We start from the raw sequence: 27,561 nt of genomic DNA, 5'->3' as shown, positions 1-27,561 counted from the left end.
TTGGCCCGCGCGCCCGGGTAGACTTGTTTTGCACCAGGTGAAAAAGTTAAATGCATTCGTTTTGGAATCGGGCTGACTCCCGGGCGTGAGCCAGGTGCCCCGTTCAACGCCCACGGTGAAGTCTGCTCAAAACAAAAGTGATGTAATTAAGCACACGGAGTAATGAATAGGATTCTGTGTTTTCACATGCAAAAGTGATTGCTTTTGATAAAAAACGCTTTATCTGCCGTCCCAATGAAAAATACTTTGAAAATTAGAACATATGTTTTATGGAAAAGAGATGTGTGTTTCTGGGCGATGCACCATGCTGGCTTGTTGACTCATGACCAATCGGCGCAGATTGCTGTTCGATTTGAGAATTGCACTCCTCCCTCACCACCGCTTTCGCCCGTTCATATCACGGGCCATTGCATAATCGAATCCACCCATTCTAGAGGCACCGATCTGTCCTGATTGGCTTTGGTGTGGGTGTGTGCGCGCCATTGACGCGGCTACACAACCGCGCTTTTACCTGTCGTAAGCTTTCATTGGCTATTCCGGAGTTATTGGTATGGATTCTCTCTGACCATTGGTTAAAATGTCTGCTTTACTTTTGCAGATTGGTCGAAGCATAGGTCATCGCTCGTGAATGCGGAAGTCGTGTAGTCTACTGAGTCACGGTTGTATCAGCTGATTCTTTCTGAGTGAGTAGCTAACCCGATTGTATTTCTTTCTTTCAAAAATAAATCAACATGTACATTTTTTTAAATGGTGTGTATTATGTTGCACGGCTGCTGCGAGATATGCTGCTCGTTACCAATATTTTGACATTTGTCAGTGTGTTTAGCTAGACCAGTCCACTTGGTACGTTAGACTTCGAGCTAGCAGTAGGAGCCGCCTCCCTCTCCTAGCAGCCGGTGTGTTTGATGGGTCATCACCACTACCGACGTTAGCTCGTCTACCTCCGCTAAGGAAAGCCAGCTGCTAGTTTTCATATAACGCCATTTCCGCCTTGTTGCACCTGTTTGGTTATCTACATTACTTTGTTTTCAATTACATGCAAAACCATGTGGCCAGTGAGCTAGGTATTTAGCTGTCAAACGGTACTGTTTACAGTTGAGCGTGTTTTTTATATGCTTCGTAGTATCTAGCTTCTCTGATCGTATCTAAGGGTGGGTTCGTAAATTGCCTCCAGTGTGTCTGGGTCGCTCGTTAATTCAGTGTTGTCAAATGGTCTTAAATTCAGACCGTCTCGGAACGTACACTAGACGCTCTGGCGGAACGAAACGGGGAGGGACCTACCCAATGTTCCCCTTAAATGTTTTCAGTCACTGAGCAAATTTCAGGTCTGCTGAGCCCAAACTTGAACATTGTGAAAATTCTGTGCAACTTCCGGCGCGCGTTTACTGTGAACACTGAGGCTGCATCCGCTTTAAGTTCGTTTTAAGTGGTCAAGTAGGCTACTGTGGCTATTTGATCATAAACAATGGAGAAAATGCATCCCATAACATTTTAACATGGAGATAGCTATTATATAGTTCAGCCTACAGTAGCAGCTAATATGTGGTGTTCAATGTAGGCCTATGTTCCATGAGACTTTTGAAAAAAATCATGCAGGGCTTGACATTAACCTGTTTATCCACTTGTCCTTCAGACAAGGTGGTGGCTGAAAATGTTGTTTGATGCAAGAAATCACTTTTCAAAATAAAATTCATCATTATTCCCATACCATTTTTAGAGAATCAGACAAATTATGCTACCCTCTGCCCATTGGCTACTTAGCTTATTTAATACAACACTGCCCATTTTAAGATGTCAAAAGGCTATATAACTGGGCTAATAACGTTTTGTTTTGGTATGTTTAATTGAAAGTGGTTAATATTGTGTTGATTCAATCACAATTCCCACAGTAAAGGGAAACGTTGATATTGTTAACTAACGGGGAAAACTCTAGAGAGTTGAGTGAAGTTCAATCTCCTGCTTCTCTGCATGCGCTGATATTTCTTATAATAATAATAATAATAATATGCCATTTAGCAGACGCTTTTATCCAAAGCGACTTACAGTCATGCGTGCATACATTTTTGTGTATGGGTGGTCCCGGGGATTGAACCCACTACCTTGGCGTTACAAGCGCCGTGCTCTACCAGCTGAGCTACAGTCCAATAGAAACTCTCATTTTGCTTCCATTTGGGTCTTAAATGGTAAACGGTTTCTGTAAAGAATACACCCCAGGTAACTGCAAAAAATCATGGAAACACTTCAGTAAATGAGGGATACAAAGAATATTGAAAGCAAGCGCTTCCACACAGGTAGCGCTTGCTGTGGTTTAATTAGGCAATTAACATCCCATCATGCTTAGGGTCATGTATAAAAATGCTGGGCAGGCCATTATTTTGGTACCATGGCTATGCCCCCATAAGGTGACAATGCCCCCGTCCACAGGACACAAGTGGTCACTGAATGGTTTGAGCATGAAAAATGATGTATGCCATGGCCGTCGGTCACCAGATCTCAAACCACTTGAACACTTATGGGAGATTCTGGAGCGGCGCCTGAGACGGTGTTTTCCACCACTGTCAACAAAACGACAAATTATGGAATTGTTTGTGGAAGAATGGTGTCACATCCCTCAAAATAGAGGTCCAGGCACTTGTTGAATCTATGCCCAAGGGGTATGTTCTGGCTCGTGGTCGACCAACGCCCTACTAAGACTATTTAGGTTGGTGTTTCCTATATATGCTCGTGCCATACGTGCGAGTCGTGCCCACTTCTCCACCTCCATGTGTAGCCTCGGGCCTCTTTCCCTCGTGAGGTATACAACATTCCATACCTGCGGTGTCATGTGATGCTTTATTGATGGCTCTGATCACGTTACAGGTCAGACTACTCTTTGAATAGCCCATAGGCGTGTTCGAAGCTATTTACGTCGGCTAGACTAAAATTGTTGAGAGAACGAAAATCTAATTTTCTATAATAGCCACCCACCCACCTCTCGTCATGGCAACAGTCAAGAGAATGTTAGAGTTCACACGTGACAATCAGCTTGTGTGAATGTATGAGACTGAAGTGCAGCTATAATAATGTTATCGATTAACATTGGCGTGGGAGAAGAGAACAGTAGGTTCAGTAATTGTTTTACTACCCCTTTATCACTGTGTTGTGGCAGGTAGCTTAGTGGTTAAGAGCGTTGTGCCAGTAACCGAAAGGTCGCTGGTTCTAATCCCCGAGCCGACTTGGTGAAAAAATCTGTCAATGTGCCCTTGAGCAAGGCACTTATCCAGAGCGACTTACATGAGCAATTAGGGTGTAAGAGCGTCTGCTAAATGACTAAAATGTAAAAAGTTGTTAATATTTCCCCCTCCACTCTGCCCTTCACTCTGCCCTTCACTCTGCCCTTCACTCTGCCCTCCACTCTGCCCTCCACTCTGCCCTCCACTCTGCCCCTCCACACACACATTTGTTTGGGCTCTGAGAGATTCCATTCCTCCCTCCGGCCCATATCTCGTGCTGGACAGGACTGAACTAGCAACATCATTTTCTCAAAAACGTTGGAATTTCTGACCGTTATCAGTGCTTGGTGAACTTTGACCTGTGTGTTGATGTGTGAAGACAGCAGAGTGCTGTGTGTGACTGGACTGGAGATACTGTTTATGTTCAATACTGTTGGTTTGGCCACTTGAAGGACTGAGCATTTTCCAAGAATAATATGGATGAAGAAAATAGTGACAAGGTTAGGCCTATTTACAGATGCCTACTTGTGATTAAGAAATGAAACTCACTTGGTATGCTTTCCTGTAAATTAAGAAATGAAAGTGTTAGTCTGACCCAAGGAACAGTCTAATATAGAAAGTAGTATTGAAAGCAAGTAGGTTAGTGTTGTGTCTTCTCCATTCTGTGAAGTTGCTCAGTACTTGTTGCAGTGTAGCATACATTTCCAGCTGTCACACGATAACAATATATACTTTTTTTTTATTTTGTCACATTGTCTATGGTGGTACCAAAATTGTTGCTACTGTTGGTTCAGATGGATTATGTGACCGATTTTTATCAATGGAACCTTTGTAAGCCCCCCAGTCCGATGCTCCCCTCGGACTATTTTGGTGAGCCACCGGCCACTGCATTGATGCTTCTGGGAAATTCCCACAGCTCGCTGTGGAAAAGAAAACAACACGTTTTGTGTAGATTTCTTGGGGTCGGGATGCTTGTTCGCATTAAAAGATGAAGACAAGTTGGCGCTACAGTAACCCAATCCCCCTCCTTTCTGTTCATCAAATAGAATCACATTTTATTTGTCACATGCACGTGTTTAGCAGATGTTATAACGGGTGTAGCGAAATGCTCGTGCTTCTAACTCCGACAGTGCAGTAGTATCTTAACAATTTCACAACATATACCCAGTTACACACACACAACTGGTAAGGAATGGGATTTAAGAATGTATACATAAATGGACAAGCAATGACAGAGCGGCATGGACTAAGATACAGTAGAATATTATAGAATAGAATGCAGTATATACTTATGAGATGAGTAATGTTGACAGTATAGGCCCTGGGCTCTTGTTTTTGGAGTAGGCCGGGGGTTGCCAGCCAGGTCATTTCAGTGGCATTTATAACCCTTTACAATACAAGGCTAGTTGGTCTTTTCATATAGATGTGTGGCCGTATAAGGATGGGAGAGTTGCGTCAATGTTTTACTGCATTATAGGCTAGCAGGAGCCTATAGTCTGTCTGTCCGTGGATAGAGGTTTCATCAGGCCCTGTCTAGAGTGTACTGTAATGCTGTATGGGATGATGCATGCGTTCTGCTTTTCAGTTTGATATAAATTAAGACATTCCTTGTCTTTTTTTTATTGCCGCTGTTATGGTTCACATTCTTTATTTGCCCTTTTCTGCTTTGCGTTGATGATAACCCAGCAGAGTTGTTTTACTATGACCACTCTTTTTAAACTGGGAGTTTCCCAGCAAGGCTAATGGTCATTTGTGCGATTTGTTGTCCTGTCAGTCCAATTTATAAAAGTAGGAGTTTACCATGCAGTAGGATGAGTAAAACCTATGTTAGTAATGATTGGTTGTCGTCATGTTGGCTGTTGGAATGCTCAGTGTGTGTGTGTGTGTGTGTGTGTGTGTGTGTGAAGAATAGTACTGTATTGTCACTGCAGTCAAAGGACGTCTGACATGCAGCTACTTGCTGAGAGAGGAGAGAGAGAGAGCAACTTCAGCAGAGATTGTTAGTACTTGAGTAAGCGTAAACCTTGTAAATCAATATGCCACAGAGCTTTCATAAACTGTTGAGTCATGTTTAGGAATTCCATGACTCCATTTTCAATATCTGTGGATGAAAGGCACACTACCGCCTGTGACCCACATTTTGACCCACATTTTAACTCACTAGTCGGTGAATTACTTTCTTGTTTTTTTTAAATCAAAGTTTAGGCGATCCTGTTGGCCTAAGGTTACTTGAAAGGTCCTTTTGTTGGGTTACTTTCTTAGATTAGGGTTTTTATAGCAAGGAGAGCCAGTATGGGCTCCTGGGTTTGTTTAGTTGAGAAGCAGCCTGAGCGGCGGAGCTGAGGGGTGGTACAGTTGGTGAAACAGAGAAACAGCCCTTTTATCTACCTCCCACTTTATTTTATAGGGCCCTACCTATAGAAAAGATCCCTTCACACTGGGCACACTGTCAGAATGAGATGAGATGAGAGCGAGAGAGAGAGAGAGAGAGAGAGAGAGAGAGGGGGGGGGGTAGGAGAAAGAGAGAGAGAGAGAGAGGGTAGGAGAAAGAGAGAGGAGCACGTAGAGAGGGAAAGAGGGTGTGAGAGAGGGTGGGACGTCATGCTACTGATTTACAACCAGAGTGTGTTGTGGAGACGGAGCGCTTCTTACTACTGCTTTCACTTCCAACTTTACATTGGGGGGGGGGGAAGAAAAGAGAACCATTTTTGTCTGTTTGTTTTTAACAAAGGAATCTTGTTTTTTTTTTTAAACAAAGCTCTACTAATCAGCTTCACTCGGGTAAGTAATGCTGGATTTAGAACAATGATTTTGTAGTAAAACACACAGGGTTTTCTGTTCGTTTTTTTTTTTAAGAGTTGGTGTGCAGAAGGGGGTGTGTCAGTCCGATACAGGAGCGTGTGCACTGCTCGGTGTGAAGCAGTAGGAAGCCTTAGACTAATAATAAGGAGATTAGATTAGTGGGCCTAATAATACTGTTACCGAGTAGACTAATTACTACTATAGACAGAGGGGGAAACCACGCTGCTGTTAAAGGTGCACAAATTGTAGGGAATCATTGTACCATCTAAATCGCTGTGAAATATATTTTCAATAACCACAAATATTGTATTTTTATCTGTTTTTGAAGCTGGTGTAGAAAACCGAAAGTAAAAGACGCAAAAAACGAAACTTTAAAGAACGGGAAGCATAGAAATAGCGCACATAGAACAGATCTACCCGCTTCTTAGAGAATGACAAATCTATAACTCACACTTCTATGTGAATTTGGTTGGGTCGCCCCAAAAATGTACATATTGCAGCTTTAATGTTATACTTGGTGCCTGTTATGATTTAACACTGTTTCTCGCACAATGTGTTAAAAAATAATAATTTGAAGTCGGAGTGCTGTGTGTAAGCTTACACCCCACCCCTCACGGCCAACCCTGTGTGCGTGTAGTAGCCGAATACAGTGTTTGCCACAATGGCGTGGTTATGTCTGTGTTTTAATTGAAGATTTCTTATTAAGGTCTTCACTAGTTACTACAGCCACAAAGTCATAAACGCCGCCTATTTGTACAATCTCTAACCTTAACCACACTGCTAACCCTATGCCTTACTCTATGCTAACCCTATGCCTTACTCTATGCTAACCCTATGCCTTACTCTATGCTAACCTTGTGCCTTACTCTATGCTAACCCTATGCCTTACGCTATGCTAACCCTATGCTTTACTCTATGCTAACCCTATGCCTTACTCTATGCTAACCCTATGCCTTACTCTATGCTAACCTTGTGCCTTACTCTATGCTAACCCTATGCCTTACTCTATGCTAACCCTATGCCTTACTCTATGCTAACCTTGTGCCTTACTCTATGCTAACCCTATGCCTTACGCTATGCTAACCTTGTGCCTTACTCTATGCTAACCCTATGCCTTACTCTATGCTAACCCTATGCCTTACTCTATGCTAACCCTATGCTTTACTCTATGCTAACCCTATGCCTTACGCTATGCTAACCCTATGCCTTACGCTATGCTAACCTTGTGCCTTACTCTATGCTAACCCTATGCCTTACTCTATGCTAACCCTATGCCTTACTCTATGCTAACCCTATGCCTTACTCTATGCTAACCCTATGCCTTACTCTATGCTAACCCTATGCCTTACTCTATGCTAACCCTATGCCTTACTCTATGCTAACCCTATGCCTTACGCTATGCTAACCTTGTGCCATACTCTATGCTAACCCTATGCCATACTCTATGCTAACCTTGTGCCATACTCTATGCTAACCTTATGCCTTACTCTATGCTAACCCTATGCCTTACGCTATGCTAACCCTATGCCTTACGCTATGCTAACCCTATGCCTTACGCTATGCTAACCCTATGCCTTACGCTATGCTAACCCTATGCCTTACTCTATGCTAACCCTATGCCTTACTCTATGCTAACCCTATGCCTTACTCTATGCTAACCCTATGCCTTACTCTATGCTAACCCTATGCCTTACTCTATGCTAACCCTATGCCTTACTCTATGCTAACCCTATGCCTTACGCTATGCTAACCCTATGCCTTACGCTATGCTAACCCTATGCCTTACTCTATGCTAACCCTATGCCTTACGCTATGCTAACCCTATGCCTTACTCATACATTAAAGACCAAAAAGCCAAATATTTGTACAATAAAGCCAATGTTGACTTTGTGGCTGTGGTAACTAGTGGAAACCATTTTATTAACCTTACTTGAAGCAATTACATGCTTTTTATTACCATATTATTGACATTCTGTGATAGATGATGCATGTCCAGTTGGAATGCTAATGACTTGCTCTACACGTGGGCTATTGTATGTTCTGCCCAACTCCATGTAGTGAGCAGGCGTAAATGAATTAGGCTAATAGAATTAACTATTAGCACTCACTCATTCATGGCCTCTCAGGGAGAGTAGAGAGGCCATGTACTATCTTCTGATCAATCAATCTAATAAATCATATCAATGCCAAGGATTGAAGTGCCTTGGTCCTTGTCACTGGAACCCAGGCATCTACTACTATGTGTAGGTTAATAGTTGACGTTATCCCCAACCAGAACACCCACTGTGGGGAGTATTGTTGGGCGTGGTCTTTGGATCAGTCCGGTTGTGGAATTCATTTTCCCCTCTGCATCCTGTGTCAACTGTATTTATGTTTTTCAATAAACATTGGAGACCCCCCGTCGGTTTTGTTAGCTAAACAACCAACCCGTCTACGGGCCTGGTCAGAAGTAGTGCACTATATTGGGAATAGGGTGCCATTTTGGGACGCACCCTGTGGGTTTTGTACGGCCTGTCGTGGATCAAGGTTCCCAGGAACGACTCTTGAGCAACGTTGAGTTTCCCTTTCCCTGTAAATCATTGCTCATCCTATTAGAAGGCTTGTCAACTTGGATCAAGATCTGTGTGGCGGGAGAGCAGGCTCAGCCTCAGAAACGCGTGTCTGCATGTGTCTAATAGTCGAGTCTAGTCTGGACTTTTAAATGAACGCTGACTGACTTGAGGACTGACTGAGGAGACGGTGCAACCCTCTCAGTCTCAGTCAAAGCTACTATCTATGGCAGCCAGCTTAACTGGTATCTCCTCTGTATGAGTGGGTTCTTGCAGGTAGGGTCTAGGCCTATCTATAGGTAAAACTAACGTAGCAGCCTGAAACTAGATAAAATAATATGCCATTTAGCAGACGCTTTTATCCAAAGCGACTTAGTCATGCGTGCATACAATTTTGTGTATGGGTGGTCCCGGGGATCGAACCCACTACCTTGGCGTTACAAGCGTTGTGCTCTACCAGCTGAGCTACAGAGGACCACTTCATTGTTACCCAGAAATGACTTTATATCGAGATAAAAATGGCTGCATTGGACCTAAATCAATGAAACACTGTACATCTACAGCTTTGTACAATAAGAACTTTAAATCTACTCTTGAGGTCATGACAGACCGTGATGCGTCCTTCACCTGCGTCATCATTAGTCGGTCATATGTAATGTGTGAAATACACTTCCTAATATTGAGTTAATGTTTTGTGCACTCAGTGACATCAAGACATACTGTTGGGAGAGGTTCTCTTCTGCTCTATTCAACCAATCCAGTAAATGTGGAGGGAGGAGTAAGATGGTATTGTCCAAAAGTGTCTTTCCATTTCACCTGAAAACCGGAACAACTGGTTGTTGGCGACTCTGCAGTGGCTAATCTCTAGGCTATGTAAGGGTAAACATTTTTTTTTTCTGTATTAAAAAGGGGCTTAGGTGGTGGGCGTGTTGGGGGGGTGTGGGAATGGGCGTTGTTAGCCCATTGGCGCAACTGAATTCGTTCTGGGCCCTGGGCAAGACAATTTGAGGCCACCATCTTGGCAGTGGAGATAATTAGTTTTAAAGGCAATTTCGTGCAATTCTACGCATTTTTCCATGGCTAATGCTGTGTTCGTATGCTGAAACAGAACAATCAATACTCCTGAATTGTTTTTGTGTAGCTTTTATTTGAATGATTGTTAGTTATAAAATATTTACTATAAGAAATTATATAGTGCTTTCGGAAAGTATTCAGACCCCTTGACTTTTTCCACATTTTGTTACGTTGCAGCCTTATTCTAAAATGGATTAAATGTTCCTCATCAATCTACACACAATACCCCATAATGACAAAGCGAAAACAGGTTTTAAGATTGTTTTGCAAATGTATTAAAATTTAAAAAACAGAACTTATTTACATAAGTATTCAGACCCTTTGCTTTGAGACTCGAAATTGAGCTCAGGTGCATCCTGTTTCCATTGATCATCCTTGATGTTTCTACAACTTGATTGTAGTCCACCTGTGGTAAATTCAATTGATTTGGAAATGATTTGGAAAGGCACACACCTGTCTATATAAGGTCCCAGAGTTGACAGTGCATGTCAGAGCAAACACCAAGCCTTGAGGTCGAAGGAATTGTCTGTAGAGCTCAGAGACAGGATTGTGTCGAGGCCCAGATCTGGGGAAGGGTACCAAAAAATGTCTGCAGCATTGAAGGTCCCCAAGAACACAGTGGCCTCCATCGTTCTTAAATGGAAGAAGTTTGGAACCACCAAGACTCTTCCTAGAGTTGCCCGGCCAGACTGAGCAGTCGGGGGGCCTTGGTCAGGGAGGTTACCAAGAACTCGATGGTCACTCTGACAGAGCTCTAGAGTTCCTCTGTGGAGATGGGAGAACCTTCCAGAAGGACAACTATCTCTGCAGCACTCCACCAATCAGGCCTTTATGGTATAGTGGCTAGACGGAAACTTATCCTCAGTAAAAGGCACATGACATCCCGCTTGGAGTTTGCCAAAAGGCACCTAAAGGACTCTCAGATCATGAGAAACAAGATTCTCTGATCTGATGAAACCAAGATTGAAGTCTTTGGCCTGAATGCCAAGCGTCACGTCTGGACGAAACCTGGCACCATCCCTACGGTGAAGCGTGGTGGTGGCAGCATCATGCTGTGGGGATGTTTTTCAGTGGCAGGGACTGGGAGACTAGTCAGGGTTGAGGGAAAGATGAACAGAGCACAGTACAGAGAGATACTTGATAAAACCTGCTCAGGACCTCAGACTGGGGCGAAGGTTCACCTTCCAACAGGACAACAACCCTAAGCACACAGCCAAGACAACGCAGGAGTAGCTTCGGGACAAGTCTCTGAATGTCATGGGGGATTGGAAGTGATGCAGACAATTACATTGATAGAAGATACAATCTATCTGCAATATTAAGCTGATCCATCCCCCCTAAAAAATAAAAAATAAAATAAAAAATAAAAAAAGTGTATCTGAATGTCCTTGAGTGGCCCAGCCAGTGCCCGGACTTGAACCCGATCTAACATCTCTGGAGAGACCTGAAAATAGCTGTGCAGCGACGCTCCCCATCCAACCTCACAGAGCTTGAGAGGATCTGCAGAGAAGAATGGGAGAAACTCCCCAAATACAGGTGTGCCAAGCTTGTAGCGTCATACCCAAGAAGACTCGAGGCTGTAATCGCTGCCAAAGGTGCTTAAAAAAAAGTACTGAGGGTTAATACTTATGTAAATGTTACATTTCAGTTTGTTTTGATATATTTTCAAAAATTTCTAAACCTGTTTTTGCTTTGTCATTATGGGGTATTGTGTGTAGATTGAGGGGGGGAAAAAAAAAAACATTTTCCACATTGTTACGTTACAGCTTTATTATAAAATGGATGAAATGTCAAGGGGTCTGAATACTTTCTGAATGCACTGTAGGTCAATTTTATATTTTCGACACACTTTATATCTGGTTTTTAAACTGAAAGCGTTTTTTTCCATCCTGAAAAATGTATTTTAAAAACACTTAGGCGGCCCGCCCAAAACTCCCTGGGGTGTTGATCCTGTTCTTCCATTTTAGCCAGCTCTGTTTGTCTTGAGCACTAAAGGCCATTCCTCAAGGCCAGTGAAGTATAAACGCACTAAATACTAAATATCATAGCTGAGTCCTGAGCACTTAAAGGTGCAATATGAAGAAATCACCATTTCCTGTTTGCAAAAATTAACCAAACATTTTGTATTTTCTGCTGTTTGAAGCAGGTGTACAAAACCAAAAGTAAAAAGACACAAAAATGAAGCATAGAAATAGCGCACATAGACCAGATCTACCGCTTCTTAAACCTGCTTTCAATTAGAATGACTGATCTATAACTCACATTTCTATGTGAATTTGGTCGGGTTGCCTAAAAAGTGACGTATTGCAGGTGTACGTTCTCTAGTCTACTTCCTCTAAAAGTAGTCAGGATTCTTTACCACCTTCACCACGTTTTGTCCAAATGTTCATTTTCACTCTCGCATACACAGCTGTTACTGACTTTAATGATGGGTTGTGCAGTGCCTCTCTCTACCCAGTCTGTGGCTCACACTCTCACACCTCCAAAGTTTTTCCCCCCTAGCAATGTCTTAACACTGTGGGTGTGTGTGTGTGTGTGTTGGCAGGAGACGTCGCTGACACAGCAGAGCCTGGTAGAGGGGAGGAGAGACTGAGGGAGCCGGAGAGGAGAACCCAGTATGAATGGTGCAGAAAAACAGACTGACAGCATGGTGAGCCAATCAGACAGCACCATGGGAGGGAGAGGGGCTTATTCTTCTTCCTGTGACGTTTCTCACACAACTGCAACACATTTTGACTACCATGCTTCAGTACTGAACGGTAGTGATGAAAATTGATTGACAAAATAACGTTTATTGATTTGAAGTCTTAGTTGCGTGATGGAATGGCTTCTCAGTATGTCATTATGTTTTATATAGTATCTGACAATCCTCACCAATAGTCTCCATCTAGACTTTTTTTTTTTAAACGTTGCAGCCGTTTTCACATGCCTAAACCACGTGGAGGATATTCTTCAAATGTTTCAAATTAACTTCTCACTGAAACGTGCCGTGTTGGGAAGACAATAGCGTGGCGGTCTTAGAATTGTCCCTGAAGGCTCGCTTCATCACGGCGTGAACATTTTACATTTTACATTTTTTAGTCATTTAGCAGACGCTCTTATCCAGAGCGACTTACAGGAGCAATTAGGGCTAAGTGCCTTGCTCAAGGGCACGTCGGCTCGGGGATTAGAACCAGCGACCTTTCGGTTACTAGCACAACGCTCTTAACCACTAGCCCCACACCCCCTCTAGACAGACACACAGAACTGAATGAATTCACATTTTCTACATCGCCCTCACAATCATAAACACCTGAGGACGGAGTAGCAGCGGAACGTGTGGTCTGAGCCCCAGACATGACTGTGGTATATCACAACTATATAGTCTAGGGGGTGTGTTCACTAGAAACCAAAAAAAACGGACGCAAACAGAACGAAACGAGGAGGGCACCTGCCTGAATTTGTCCAATAGAAACTTTTAGCTTTCGTGGCAAAATGTTGCAGGAATGAATGCACCCTATGCCTCATGGGTCATAAGAACTGAGCAGAAGCATGGCTGTGACTTTCCAACATGCCTGTTTTTTTTTTTTTTTTCATTCTCTCTGCACATGACACATAGTGGACCACACGGAGGTGGGTGTGGCAGTCTTAACCTGAGCCCGTTGGCACCCATTGAGACGAGTCAAAACACAAGCTATCGGTTAGGTGGTGAAACGGGCGGTGTGCAACTCTGCGTTAGTCCATGTCTGTCCACACTCCAAACATCTCTGGGCTGTTCGAGGATTCTCTACTCCCCTGTATCCACATATATCAGCAAGTTTAACACGTTTATCAGCAGAATCTTAGAAAGGCATCTTGTGGGTGATCATTTCAAAAGCAGTCACCTTTTGGTACTTACTGCTCAAAACATGTCTTCCATCTAGTCTAGACTATTCAAACATACAGACTACGGTCTGACAATAACCAAAGGAGGAAATGTGAAATAGGTTGGGTTGTTTGCAGATTTGAAACGTTGTCAATACTTCTCTATAGAGCTGTTTCGTATGGAGACATCACCAAACTACCCTCGCTCCTCAGAGGACTCCAAGTAGGAATGTATTGAGGTATTGAGTCACCGTGGCCCATATGTTTACCTCAAGCAGATCCCCACTCCCCTTTAATGTCCATGTCCTGACTCTGCTGAAGTTATGTAACTGCGCAGGAGTTTTGTAACAAGAACCCTCCTCCACCTGCTTGATAGGGATACCCCAACCCCCCCCCACCCACACCCACACCCACACCCACACCCACACACACACACACACACACACACACCTACTATTACCGACAGTTAGACATAAGAGACAATGATAATATCATATCAGCCTGGTAACTGTCAACAGCTACACATACAGGCCCTGTGGTTGGGTGAGTGGATGGATGGATGGGTGGCCTCCTTTCCTAAAATAACACTGTGGAGACACAGGATACAGGAGGCCATATCTGGAGCTCACTGACTGACTGACTGACTTCTCTGGCTGGGCCGAGGGAGGGACACTAAGCCACAGTGTGGAGACGGTCAGTCGGTCACACCACCAGACGGTCACACCACCAGACGGTCACACCACCAGACGGTCACACCACCAGACGGTCACACCACCAGACGGTCACACCACCAGACGGTCACACCACCAGACGGTCACACCACCAGACGGTCACTCCACCAGACGGTCACTCCACCAGACGGTCACACCACCAGACGGTCAGACGGTCACACCACCAGTCGGTCACACCACCAGACGTTACAGCCTTATTCTAAAATGGATTAAATTGTTAACCCCCCCCCCATCAATCTACACACAATACCCTACATAAGTATTCAGACCCTTTACACAGGACTTTGAAGCCCCTTTGGCAGCGATTACAGCCTCCAGCCTTCTGTATGATGCTACAAGCTTGCTGCACCTGTATTTGGGGAGTTTCTCCCATTCTTCTCTGCAAATCCTCTCAAGCTCTGTCAGGTTGGATGGGGAGCGTCGCTGCACAGCTATTTTCAGGTCTCTACAGAGATGTTCGATCGGGTTCAAGTCCGGGCTCTGGCTGGGCCACTCAAGGACATTCAGAGACTTGTCACAAAGCCACTCCTGCGTTGTCTTGGCTGTGTGCTTAGGGTCGTTGTCCTGTTGGAAGGTGAACCTTTACCCCAGTCTGAGCTCCTGAGTGCTCTGGAGCAGGTTTTCATCAAGGATCTCTCTGTACTTTGTGCCGTTCATATTTCCCTCGATACTGACTAGTCTCCCTGTCCCTGCCGCTGAAAAACATCCCCACAGCATGATGCTGCCACCACCATGCTTCACCGTAGGGATGGTATTGGCCAGGTGATGAGCGGTGCCTGGTTTCGTCCAGACGTGACACTTGGCATTCATGCCAAAGAGTTCAATCTTGGTTTCATCAGACCAGAGAATCTTGTTTCTCATGGTCTGAGCGTCTTTAGGTGCCTATTTGGCAAACTCCAAGCGGGCTGTCATGTGCCTTTTTACTGAGGTGTTGGTTCCGTCTGGTCACTCTACCAAAGGGTCTGAATACTTATGCAAATAAGGTATTTCTGTTTTTAATGAATTTACAAAAACTAGTTTTCACTTTGTCATTATGGGGTATCCACTACATTGAGGAAAATATTGAATTTAATCAATTTTAGAATAAGGTTGTAAAGTAACAATGTGGGAAAAGTGAAGGGGTCTGAATACTTTCCGAATTCAGACCCCTTGACTTATTCCATATTTTGTTACGTTACAGCCTTATTCTAAAATGGATTAAAAAATAATCTTAATCAATCTACACACAATAACCATAATGACAAAGTGGAAAAACAGGTTTTAGAAATGTTTGCAAATGTATTAAAAATAAAAAACAGAAATACCTTATTTACATAAGTATTCAGACCCTTTGCTATGAGACTCGAAATTGTTTCCATTGATCATCCTTGAGATGTTTCTACAACTTGATTGGAGTCCACCTGTGGTAAATTGATTGGACATGATTTGGAAAGGCACACACCTGTCCATATAAATCACATTTTATTTGTCACATGCGCCGAATGCAACCGGTGTAGACCTTACCGTGAAATGCTTACAAGTCTCTGTAGCTCAATTGGTAGAGCATGGCGCTTGTAACGCCAGGGTAGTGGGTTCGATCCCCGGGACCACCCATACGTAAAAATGTATGCACACATGACTGTAAGTCGCTTTGGATAAAAGCGTCTGCTAAATGGCATATTATGTTATATTATTATTAAGTCCTTAACCAACAATGCAGTTCAAGAAATAGAGTTCTGAAAATATTTATGAAATAAACGAAAGTAAAAAATAAAAAGTAACACTAAAATAACAATAGCGAGGGGGTCGAGGTCATTCGTACATGTAGGTAGGGGCCTTTTGGACCTAGACTTGGCGCTCCGGTACCGCTTGCCGTGCGGTAGCAGAGAGAACAGTCTATGACTAGGGTGGCGGGAGTCTGACAATTATTAGGGCCTTCCTCTGACACCACCTGGTATAGAGGTCCTGGATGGCAGGAAGCTTGGCCCCAGTGATGTACTGGGCCGTACGCACTACCCTCTGTAGCGCCTTACGGTCGGATGCCGAGCAGTTGCCATACCAGGCGGTGATGTAACCGGTCAGGATGCTCTCGATGGTGCAGCTGTAGAACTTTGAGGATCTGAGGACCCATGCCAAATCTTTTCAGTCTCCTGAGGGGGGAAAAGGCTTTGTCGTGCCCTCTTCACGATAGTCTCGGTGTGTTTGGACCATGATAGTTTGTTGGCGATGTGGACACCAAGAAACTTGAATCTCTCGACCCGCTCCACTACAACCCCGTCGATGTTAATGGGGGCGTGTTCGGCCCTCCTTTTCATGTAGTCCACAATCAGCTCTTTTCTCTTGCTGACGTTGAGGGAGAGGTTGTTGTCCTGGCACCACACTGCCAGGTCTCTGACCTCCTCCCTATAGGCTATCTCATCGTTGTCGGTGATCAGGCCTACCACTGTTGTGTCATCAGAAAACGTAATGATGGTGTTGGAGTCGTGCTTGGTCACGCAGTCATGAGTGAACAGGGAGTACAGGAGGGGACTAAGCACGCACCCCTGAGGGGCCCCCGTGTTGAGGATCAGCGTGGCAGATTTGTTGCCTACCCTTACCAGCTGGGGGGCAGCCCGTCAGGAAGTCCAGGATTCAGTTGCAGAGGGAGGTGTTTAGTCCCAGGGTCCTTAGCTTAGTGATGAGCTTTGTGGGCACTACGGTGTTGAACGCTGAGCTGGGCAAGGAAAAGCATTCTCACATAGGTGTTCCTATTGTCCAGGTGGGAAAGGGCAGTGTGGAGTGTGATTGAGATTGCATCATCTGTGGATCTGTTGGGGCGATATGCCAATTGGAGTGGGTCTAGGTTTTCTGCGATGATTGTATTGATGTGAGCCATGACAATCCTTTCATAGCACTTCATGGCTACAGACGTGAGTGCTACGGGTCGGTAGTCATTTAGGCAGGTTACCTTCCCTTTCTTGGGCACAGGGACTATGGTGGTCTGCTTGAAACGTGTAGGTATTACAGTTCCCATAGTTGACACTGCATGTCAGAGCAAAAACCAAAACCATGATGGTAACATAAAATGTCTGCAGCATTGAAGGTCCAAGAACAGAGGCCTCCATCATTCTTAAATGGAAGAAGTTTGGAACCACCAAGACTCTTCCTAGAGCTGGCCGCCCAAGGTCGCTGCCAAAGGTGCTTCAACAAAGTACTGAGTAAAGGGTCTGAATACTTATGTAAATATGAAATGTGAGTTTTTTTTTATTTTTTATTTTTTATACACATTTGCAAACATTTCTGAACCTGTTTTTGCTTTGTCATTATGGGGTATTGTGTGTAGATTGAGAGGGGGAAAAAACAATTTAATCCATTTTAGAATAAGGCTGTAACGTAACTGTGGAAAAAGTGAAGGGTTCTGAATACTTTCCGAATGCACTGTGTGTGTGTGTATACATCTCTCTCCAAGGGAACGTTCAAGGTGGCAGAAGCCAACCATCTAACCCCATGATGAATCCAGGGATGCGGTGAAAAGGCACTTACTTTAGCTTAATCTGTCCCCTCTCTGTTTGACGTACATTGCGGCTGTAGTCGTTCCATATAGCACATTAAGATAATGAAACGACGTCATGCACCAGAAGCCATCCATATCCACCCCCTTTTGCCCCTCCCTCTACCTGGGTGTTCTGAGGTTCTCCTCTCTTGTTAGCCAGTCACGATCCACCGCTACAGGCTTCTGGAGCTCTATTGGCTGCCATGGGCCGTCACTCGCAGCCACTCAGCAGTCAGGGTCCCCTCCAGTCTATTTTTAAGTCGGAGAGAGGACACGGCGTCCAGCCAGAGCCCAGGGTTCTGTTTTGTGTAGAACAAATATGATTGTCTGGCCACAAGAATGGGGGGGTAATTTCAGTTCTATACATGGCCAAGTCTATGTTCTGAATACACCACAGGCCATTGTGAAAATGTGTATTGCCTGCACTACTGTCTATGGTCAATGAGGCATGCTGAAATGTACTTCTATTAGGGCAGTGTATTTTATCAATACACTGTAAAATAATACACTGACCGCAGTGTTGCATCTTGGTTAGTGAACTGATGACCTGTTGAAATGCAGTTAGTTACGCTGTCTTTTCTGCAGTGTTGCTTTGATTTTTTTATTTAATTTAAAAATGTTATTTAACCTTTATTTAATTAGGCAAGTCAGTTAAGAACACATTCTTATTTACAATGACGGCCTACACCGGCCAAACCCGGACGACGCTGGGCCAATTGTGCGCCGCCCTATGGGACTCCCAATCACGTCCGGTTGTGATACAGCCTGGAATCGAACCAGGGGGTCTGTAGTGACGCCTCAAGCACTGAGACGCAGTGCCTTAGATCACTGCGTCACTCGGGAGCCCCAAGTGGATGATGAAAGAGAACGTAGAAAATGTCACGACTCGACCGCGGTCGAGTAGGAGTGGCGGCGAGGGGAGGATGGGCTGTGTGTGTGTTCCCCTGGGTCGAGTAGGAGGGGTGGCGAGGGGAGGATGGGCTGTGTTCCCCTGGGTCGAGTAGGAGGGGTGGCGAGGGGAGGATGGGCTGTGTTCCCCTGGGTCGAGTAGGAGGAGTGGCGAGGGGAGGATGGGCTGTGTGTGTGTTCCCCTGGGTCGAGTAGGAGGAGTGGCGAGGGGAGGATGGGCTGTGTGTGTGTTCCCCTGGGTCGAGTAGGAGGAGTGGCGAGGGGAGGATGGGCTGTGTGTGTGTTCCCCTGGGTCGAGTAGGAGTAGTGGCGAGGGGAGGATGGGCTGTGTTCCCCTGGGTCGAGTAGGAGGAGTGGCGAGGGGAGGATGGGCTGTGTGTTCCCCTGGCTTAAGGCGTCCACATACTAGGTTCTGTTTGCTCCTAGCAGAAGTTGGCTGCTCGCGTACTCCCTAAAAGACCTTCACTTGCAAAACGAGAAACTGCAGTATTACATTTTTTAATCTTTTTTTATTATAATTGTATTTATATTTATTTGTTTAGTCATTTAGCAGACGCTCTTATCCAGAGCGACTTACAGGAGCAATTAGGGTTAAGTGCCTTGCTCAAGGGCACATCGACAGATTTTTCACCTAGTCGGCTAGGGGATTAGAACCAGCGAACTTTCGGTTACTGGCACAACGCTCTTAACCACTAAGCTACCTGCCGCCCCTCTTGGGACACCATAGCAACAACATAGCCGGTACACTTCCTCAGAATAGTCCAAATTGATGGAAGATGAATCAAGAAATCTGTGTTATACATTTTTAGGTTTTTGCAGAGGAAGTCGCGCAATTTACATCTAGCTAAGATGTTTGGTGTAGTATTCCTCAAGTGAAAAATGTGCATGAAAACTAGTTGTCTCTCCTTGAATGACAACAAACAGTTCATTCAAGAATCCCGTCCATAGTTCCCACTCCTACTAGGAGTAGTACTGTTGACCAATCTCCGACGAAGGGGCGTAGACTTCGGCTACCGAACTTCCACTTGCTTCAGCTGTCCAGTGCACGAACAGCTGGAAAAAATTAAATAAATGCAGAACACTTAAAACAAACGTCACAATTTCATAATATGCGCGCACCGGCACGCCACGTTTCGACTGGATAGCATGCGATAGGCTTTAGGGGACACTGTATTTCACGTAGTGTACCCCCCTTCCCCGTGCAGCTGAATCTGGGAACAGTGCAGTGGTGTACTGCAGCTCACTCGGGAAGGACGAGCTAGGGTGAAAGGAGGGGGCAGTGCTGCTGTAGAATGCTGTGTCACTGGCGCTCTCTGCAAAGGCTTCCCCCTCTCCTCCTCCTCTCCTCCCTCCATTCTCTGATCCCTCCCTTCCCTACCGTACTCAGTCGATCGCTGCCAACGGGGAAGCTTGAAGATACTGTTTCTGTTTCTGTCTTTTTTTCCCGATGCAGATGTGTCAATTTGTAGGAAACAAACCCTTGTGAAAACAACATGTTCTGATCGTTTATCCGCGTGTGTGCGTCTACCCCTGCGCGATGCAGCGTTGCGGTGTGGTGCATGATGGGTGTCGCGCTGGCTGTAGCATCCTTGGGCTCTGTGGTACAGACTGCTGCTCTGACACGTTGCTGAGGAAGCTGCCTGCCTGCGACGAGATGTATCTCGGTGAAGGGTGAACAGCGACGGATTGGGGGGAGGGAGGATGTGATAGAGGGGGGGGGGCGGGAGCACATGATTGGGTGAGAGGTAGGAGATGCGCATGGTGATGGGTGGAGCTTATGCATCAGGCTCTTTCTCCGTCTCTCCTTCTCTCTCACGCTGCGTCCTCATTCTTCCTCTCACGTCCGCCTGCTTCCCTCTTTATTTCCCTTCCTCCTCCTCCTCTCCTCTCTCTCAGAGGACTCTGTCCTTCTTATGGACTATCCACTTCCTCCCGACTTAGTCTGAGCAACAGGGGGGGTCTTTCCGGGCACCTGAGCTCCCTCGCTCTGTTTTCATCCACCTCTCTCTGGGGAGGTGAGGAGGACTGAGGGTGGGGGGTGTGTCGCACCTCCTGGGGCCCGGGAAGCGAGGAGGATTGTAATGCATCCCGAGGATCCCGTGGAGCTCCCTTCGTCCTGCTGGTACTGTGTCTGGAGACAGCCCTGCCTCTCATCATGAGCTTGGCAGCCAGGGTCTCCTGCTCTATGCTCAACTGCTTTGTAAGTGGCTCTATGGCTCTTTTTTTTTCAGATTCTCGTGTGTGCGCGTGCAAGTTTTCTATCAGTTTTGTGTGTGTTTTGAACGTGGCGTGCTACTCCCCCCTCCTGTGCAGCGTGTTTGTGGGCGCGCCTGTGGGTTCTGTGAGTCTGTCGGTTCCCTCTTCTCTGTTCTAATGGAGGACATGGAGCCATGTCAGGGGGGTAGAGCTCCGATAGAGATGTGAATGTGCTAGCCTAGCCTACATAGCCTCTCCAGTAGAGAATAGAGTGACTGTGCTAGCCTACCTAGCTTCTCCAGTAGAGAATAGAGTGACTGTGCTAGCCTACCTAGCCTCTCCAGTAGAGAATAGAGCGACTGTGCTAGCCTACCTAGCCTCTCCAGTAGAGAATAGAGTGACTGTCCTAGCCTAACCTGCCTCTCCAGTAGAGAATATAGTGACTGTCCTAGCCTAACCTGCCTCTCCAGTAGAGAATAGAGTGACTGTGCTAGCCTAACCTGCCTCTCCAGTAGAGAATATAGTGACTGTCCTAGCCTAACCTGCCTCTCCAGTAGAGAATAGAGTGACTGTGCTAGCCTAACCTGCCTCTCCAGTAGAGAATAGAGTGACTGTGCTAGCCTACCTAGCCTCTCCAGTAGAGAATAGAGTGACTGTGCTAGCCTAACCTGCCTCTCCAGTAGAGAATAGAGTGACTGTGCTAGCCTACCTAGCCTCTCCAGTAGAGAATAGTGACTGTGCTAGCCTACCTAGCCTCTCCAGTAGAGAATAGAGCGACTGTGCTAGCCTACCTAGCCTCTCCAGTAGAGAATAGAGTGACTGTGCTAGCCTACCTAGCCTCTCCAGTAGAGAATAGAGTGACTGTGCTAGCCTACCTAGCCTCTCCAGTAGAGAATAGAGCGACTGTGCTAGCCTACCTAGCCTCTCCAGTAGAGAATAGAGTGACTGTGCTAGCCTACCTAGCCTCTCCAGTAGAGAATAGTGACTGTGCTAGCCTACCTAGCCTCTCCAGTAGAGAATAGAGCGACTGTGCTAGCCTACCTAGCCTCTCCAGTAGAGAATAGTGACTGTGCTAGCCTACCTAGCCTCTCCAGTAGAGAATAGAGCGACTGTGCTAGCCTACCTAGCCTCTCCAGTAGAGAATAGAGTGACTGTGCTAGCCTACCTAGCCTCTCCAGTAGAGAATAGAGTGACTGTGCTAGCCTACCTAGCCTCTCCAGTAGAGAATAGTGACTGTGCTAGCCTACCTAGCCTCTCCAGTAGAGAATAGAGCGACTGTGCTAGCCTACCTAGCCTCTCCAGTAGAGAATAGAGTGACTGTGCTAGCCTACCTAGCCTCTCCAGTAGAGAATAGAGTGACTGTGCTAGCCTACCTAGCCTCTCCAGTAGAGAATAGAGCGACTGTGCTAGCCTACCTAGCCTCTCCAGTAGAGAATAGAGCGACTGTGCTAGCCTAGTAGCCAGCCTCTGAGCGGTAGCTTAGACCTGAGCTGTGCTATCGGGATGTAGCGCTATCGGGATGTAGCGCTATCGGGATGTAGCGCTATCGGGATGTAGCGCTATCGGGATGTAGCGTGTGAGGGATATAAATAATGAATGACTAATGTTACAGCAGCGGCAGGCAGGTGGTGGGGTTGGAGGGTACTGTTCTCTGACGCTGATGTGCACTGTCTGCAGTTTCTCTGCTCTAGCACGTAGGGGAGTGGAGGGGGAGAAGTGGTTGTTCTTCTTCGCGATCAGTCTCCATAGTGAGCCAGAGTCTCTGTCTCAATTGCTTAAAAGACTTGACAGGTCTTGAAAACAATATGGTAGAAGCACCTCATCAGGCTGGCTTTTACCTGGTCTTTTACCTGTTGTGAATTCTGTAATGAATGTATTGTAATGTTTTTTTTTTACATTGTTTAACTGCTTTAATTTTGCCGGACCCCAGGAAGAGTAGCTTCTGCCTTGGCAGCAGCTAATGGGGGGATCCATAATAAATACAAATACTCATCATCAGGCTGGCTTTTACCTGATCACTTATCATCAGGCTGGCTTTTACCTGATCACTCATCATCAGGCTGGCTTTTACCTGATCACTTATCATCAGGCTGGCTTTTACCTGATCACTCATCATCAGGCTGGCTTTTACCTGATCACTCATCATCAGGCTGGCTTTTACCTGATCACTCATCATCAGGCTGGCTTTTACCTGATCACTCATCATCAGGCTGGCTTTTACCTGATCACTCATCATCAGGCTGGCTTTTACCTGATCACTCATCATCAGGCTGGCTTTTACCTGATCACTCATCATCAGGCTGGCTTTTACCTGATCACTTATCATCAGGCTGGCTTTTACCTGATCACTTATCATCAGGCTGGCTGTTACCTGGTCACTTCTCCTCATCATGCTGGCTGTTACCTGGTCACTTCTCCTCATCATGCTGGCTGTTACCTGGTCAATTCTTTCAGATCAGTGCAATGAAGGAGAGAAGACGAGGACAGATTTTTTTTGGGGTGGGGTGGGGAGGGGGGGGGGCAATTGAGACCGAGCCCAGTTCAGCCCAAGGTCTTTAGGTTAACCTCATCTGGGCTCTCCAACCCCCCCCCCCCCCCCCCCCCCCCCCCCCCCAACCAAAACCATTCACAAGCCCATAGTGCGCTCTGATTGATTGGTTAAGGCGCTGCATTATGAAACTGGTTTCGTAATGTCCCAAGCTCGCACCAGTACTTGAGCCACAGATAGAACAATGAGACTGATATTTCACCAGATGTATAAATGTGAAGAATCCGCTTGGCTTTTCCACTCACTACCAAATATGGTGGTGAGTGGAAGCCCAGTGGCCGGCAGTGGGAGAAGATGGAATTAGATGGATTTTGGTCTCTACAATTTTATGTTCCCAAAACTAGAATCTGTTACGAACAGAGTCGACTAACTATTGTGGACTTTACCCTTGCCAACGTTTTCAAAAATGTTGTTGTTTAGGAGTGCAAGGGCGAATTGAGTTATTACATACGCACACTTCACAGAGTAGGTGTTCCCTAATGGAAATATGCAAATACATGCTAGGGAACGCGCCAATAGGATCTCGCTAGCTCGTGCTTGGCTCTGCCCCCCCTCCTTGCTTGTTCTGCCCACTATGACTCATTTGTTCCAATTGGAAACGACAGGCTGTGGTCTATCTTGAGTTAGTTAAACATCTTTGCCTGAGCCTTGAAGAGCTAGTATGAAACTGAAAGTCTTTTGGTTTCATAATGTCCCAAGCTCGCACCAGTGCCTGAGCTTTTGCTTTTGGTATTGCCAACTAAAATTATTTCCAGAGTTACGTTTCTAGCACTCATCTGCTAGCTTGCATCTGACATTTTTATTTTGGCTAACCGGAAAATGAATTCATTTTGGGTAGTGTTCAGTTCTCGTGCTCTCTCCCTCACTCACTCACACACACACACACACACACACACACACACACACACACACACACACACACACACACACACACACCCTCCCATTTAACGGTTCAAAGCTAGGAATTTGGAATTAATGGTAGCAGTACAAAGTTCACAATGAAATAATTGAATTTAGACTACTCAGTGAACACACAGCATAACTACTTCACTGTCATTCTGTTCATTTAGATGTTTTATCTACAGCCCACTTCATTCATGGCTTTCCTGACCTCTGGTCACGCGTTTCACTGCTAATCCTGTTAGAATCAGCCACGGTGCTGGTCCAACGAATGTGTTTATTTTCAAACACTTCTGCACGTTGTCTCAACCTTCCCATCTTCAAAGGCACTTTTAGGCTACCTCAGTTTTGCCCGGTTGTTTGTGCACTTTCTGTTCCAGCTCGTAAAAGGACACCCCGAGGTCATGGCAAAAATTACGTTCCGTGTCCAAGGGGTGCGACCATTACGCCGACTCTGTTGCACAATGTTTAATCTGTTTCAAAATAGTTTTTGCAACAAACCGTTTACTCCAAACGGAAAACGCAAATGAGAGTTTCTGTTGGACAAATTCAGGTCAGTCCCTGTTCTGTTGGCTTCCGTTTGATTGTTAAACGGTAGTCAGTTTTCATAATGAATACACCGCAGGCATTGTCCCTGTCGTTGATCCGTGATGCCACAGGTAGCAGAACCAAGGCATTCGCTCCGAGGTCCTCTGCGTTGTTCCTGTTGTTAATCTGATGGATGGATTATCCACTGATGCAGAGCCCTGTGACCTTAACAAATACATATTATGTATTTATTTTTTTTACCCCCTTTTTCTCCCCAATTTCGATCTTGACTCATCGCTGCAACTCCCCAACGGGCACGCGAGGCGAAGGTCGAGTCATGCGTCCTCCGAAACGTGACCCGCCAAACCACGCTTCTTAACACCCGCCCGCTTAACCCGGAAGCCAGCCGCACCAATGTGTCGGAGGAAACAACTGGCGACCGAGGTCAGCCTGCAGGCACCCGGCCCGCCACAAGGAGTCGCTAGAGCGCGATGAGCCAAGTAAAGCCCCCCCCCCCCGGCCAAACCCTCCCCTAACCCGGACGACGCTGGGCCAATTGTGCGCCGCCCTATGGGACTCCCGATCACGGCCAGTTGTGATACAGTCCGGGATCGAACCTGGGTCTGTAGTGACGCCTCTAGCACTGCGATGCAGTGCCTTAGACCACTGCCCCAACCTTAACAGGGTTTTAACACAATAACACATAATCACTGCACATTCCTGTGTATGTGTCCGTGTGTATGAATCAACAAAAGAGCTGAGGCTTTGCTCACAGCCAGGGGAGGAGCTCTTCCTGTGCTTATAGACCAATCAGCTATGCCAGCCCAACCCAACCCATGAAGTAGCTACATCTGTCTGGTGAAGCCTCTTTAGAACACACTGGTCTATGAAATATTTACAACCTTGGAGGAGGAGATGAGCGGAGGGGTAGGACTAGGTGAGTGGGTAGGATTCATCAGCCGCTACTGTTATCGGTCCCTAAACTGGGCCTCCCACTAGTCTGCCCACTGTTGTGGTCGCTGGGACAGTCCCCCTGAGCACTTTCTCTGGCCCTGGGACACCCTCTTCTCTCTTTGCTCCATCTTTCTCTGTTGCGTTCTTGCCATCTCTATCAGTCTGAATCTCACCCACTTCTCTCCGTCTCTGTCTGTCCCACTCTCTGTTTTTGCCTCGGTGCGTGTGAGCAGAGCACTCCTGTTTCACTGGAACAGGCTGGACGGGCCTGTACTGTAGTCACTTGTCATATAACCTTCAAACCCCAGAGATGTCATCTCCTAGAGGCACAGATATTTTCTCGCTCTCTCGCTCTCTCTCTGAGAAATACAATACTAATACAGGGGTTGTGGAATAATCCAGGGAATTCCAATTCAGCCACAAAGCCCTTTTTATTAAATAAAAAGCAAGAGTCTCCCGATGAGTATCGACACGGCTATACTCGACACGGCACATTGTTTCCAAGGAAGAATTGGGTGAGAAACTAGGAAGAGGAAGCAATTATCTCAGAATAAAAATGAAGATTTTTGTTTCCATAGCAACCACTCATTCAGACTTATTCATGATGGCGGCACATGTTCATACGCCTTTGCTTTGTCTGTCTGTGCCTGAGTACCTGTCTGTGCCTGAGTACCTGTCTGTGCCTGAGTACCTCCACAGTCCTGCAGCTTTTATTTTAATGTTCTCTCTCTTTTTCTCTTTCAGCAGCCTCTCTGTCGCTCTCTGTCTCTGTCTGTCGCTCTCTGTCTGTCGCTCTCTGTCTGTCGCTCTCTCTGTCTGTCGCTCTCTCTGTCTGTCGCTCTCTTTCTGTCGCTCTCTGTCTGTCGCTCTCTGTCTCTGTCTGTCGCTCTCTGTCTGTCTCTCTCTCTGTCTGTCGCTCTCTGTCTCTGTCTGTCGCTCTCTGTCTCTGTCTGTCGCTCTCTGTCTCTCTCTGTCGCTCTCTCTCTGTCTGTCGCTCTCTCTGTCTGTCGCTCTCTGTCTGTTGCTCTCTCTGTCTGTTGCTCTCTCTGTCTGTCGCTCTCTCTGTCTGTTGCTCTCTCTGTCTCTCTCTCTCTGTGTGTGTGTACTGTAATCCCTGTAAAGGGAGTCTCAGTCACTCAAAGGGATTTGAACGCAATTGTTTTAAAGAGCAGTAGGTACAACCCCATTGACCTCTAGTGGCATTAATCTGTACTGAGGCTGATCCCTTTCAGAAGAACAGATGTACAGTATCAACCTATCACATTAGCTGAGGTAATTGTTATTTTATTCCCAGATTTGATGTTGGGACTGAGGAGGATGAAGGGGAGGAGCTGAATGGAGAAAAAGGGAGAGCTGGGATGTTTGGCTGCAGCGTGTTCTATAGGTCCAGTGGGCCAGGCTTTCAGAACAGCAGTGACGAAGCAAAAATGCGTTGTTGGCTCGTCGGTCACAGCAGCTCAGCATACGCTGTTCTTCCTGGCTTTGGCTGCTGGGACAGAGGCCGAGCATTTCTCTCCCTGCCTCACTCTCTCCCTGCCTCACTCTCTCCCTGCCTCACTCTCTCCCTGCCTCACTCTCTCCCTGCCTCACTCTCTCCCTGCCTCACTCTCTCTCTGTCTGTGTCTCTCTCTGCCTCACTCTCTCTGTCTGTGTCTCTCTCCCCCTCTCCCTGCCTCACTCTCTCTCTGTCTGTCTCTCTCCCCCTCTGTCTGTCTCTCTCCCCCTCTCCCTGCCTCACTCTCTCCCTGCCTCACTCTCTCTCTTCTTCAATCTAACCTGATTGTATGTGGAAGTGGACAGCATC

The 27,561-nt window shown here is 46.1% G+C and overlaps 1 protein-coding gene across 3 annotated transcripts in view; it reads left to right on the top strand.

Moving 5' to 3' along the window:
• Positions 1–625: 625 nt before the first annotated feature.
• Positions 626–27,561, top strand: part of mtmr4 (myotubularin related protein 4) — a 96,438-nt gene continuing 69,502 nt past the window's right edge. Inside the window, exons 1-2 of one of the 3 annotated variants that reach the window (XM_084178123.1) lie at positions 626–683; positions 12,183–12,287. In XM_084178123.1, the coding sequence (XP_084034249.1) occupies positions 12,255–12,287 (33 nt within the window). In that variant the 5' untranslated portion in view covers positions 626–683; positions 12,183–12,254. Of the gene's footprint in view, positions 684–713; positions 751–5,915; positions 5,994–12,182; positions 12,288–27,561 lie in introns of those variants that run through there. The other 2 variants (XM_084178125.1, XM_084178124.1) reach the window with 2 other exon arrangements.

The sequence above is a fragment of the Coregonus lavaretus genome (assembly GCF_964263955.1).
Source record: "Coregonus lavaretus genome assembly, chromosome: 15".
Taxonomy (NCBI): Eukaryota; Metazoa; Chordata; class Actinopteri; order Salmoniformes; family Salmonidae; genus Coregonus; species Coregonus lavaretus.
Note: the sequence above shows the minus strand (reverse complement) of the source record. Positions and strands in the feature narration are given on the sequence as shown.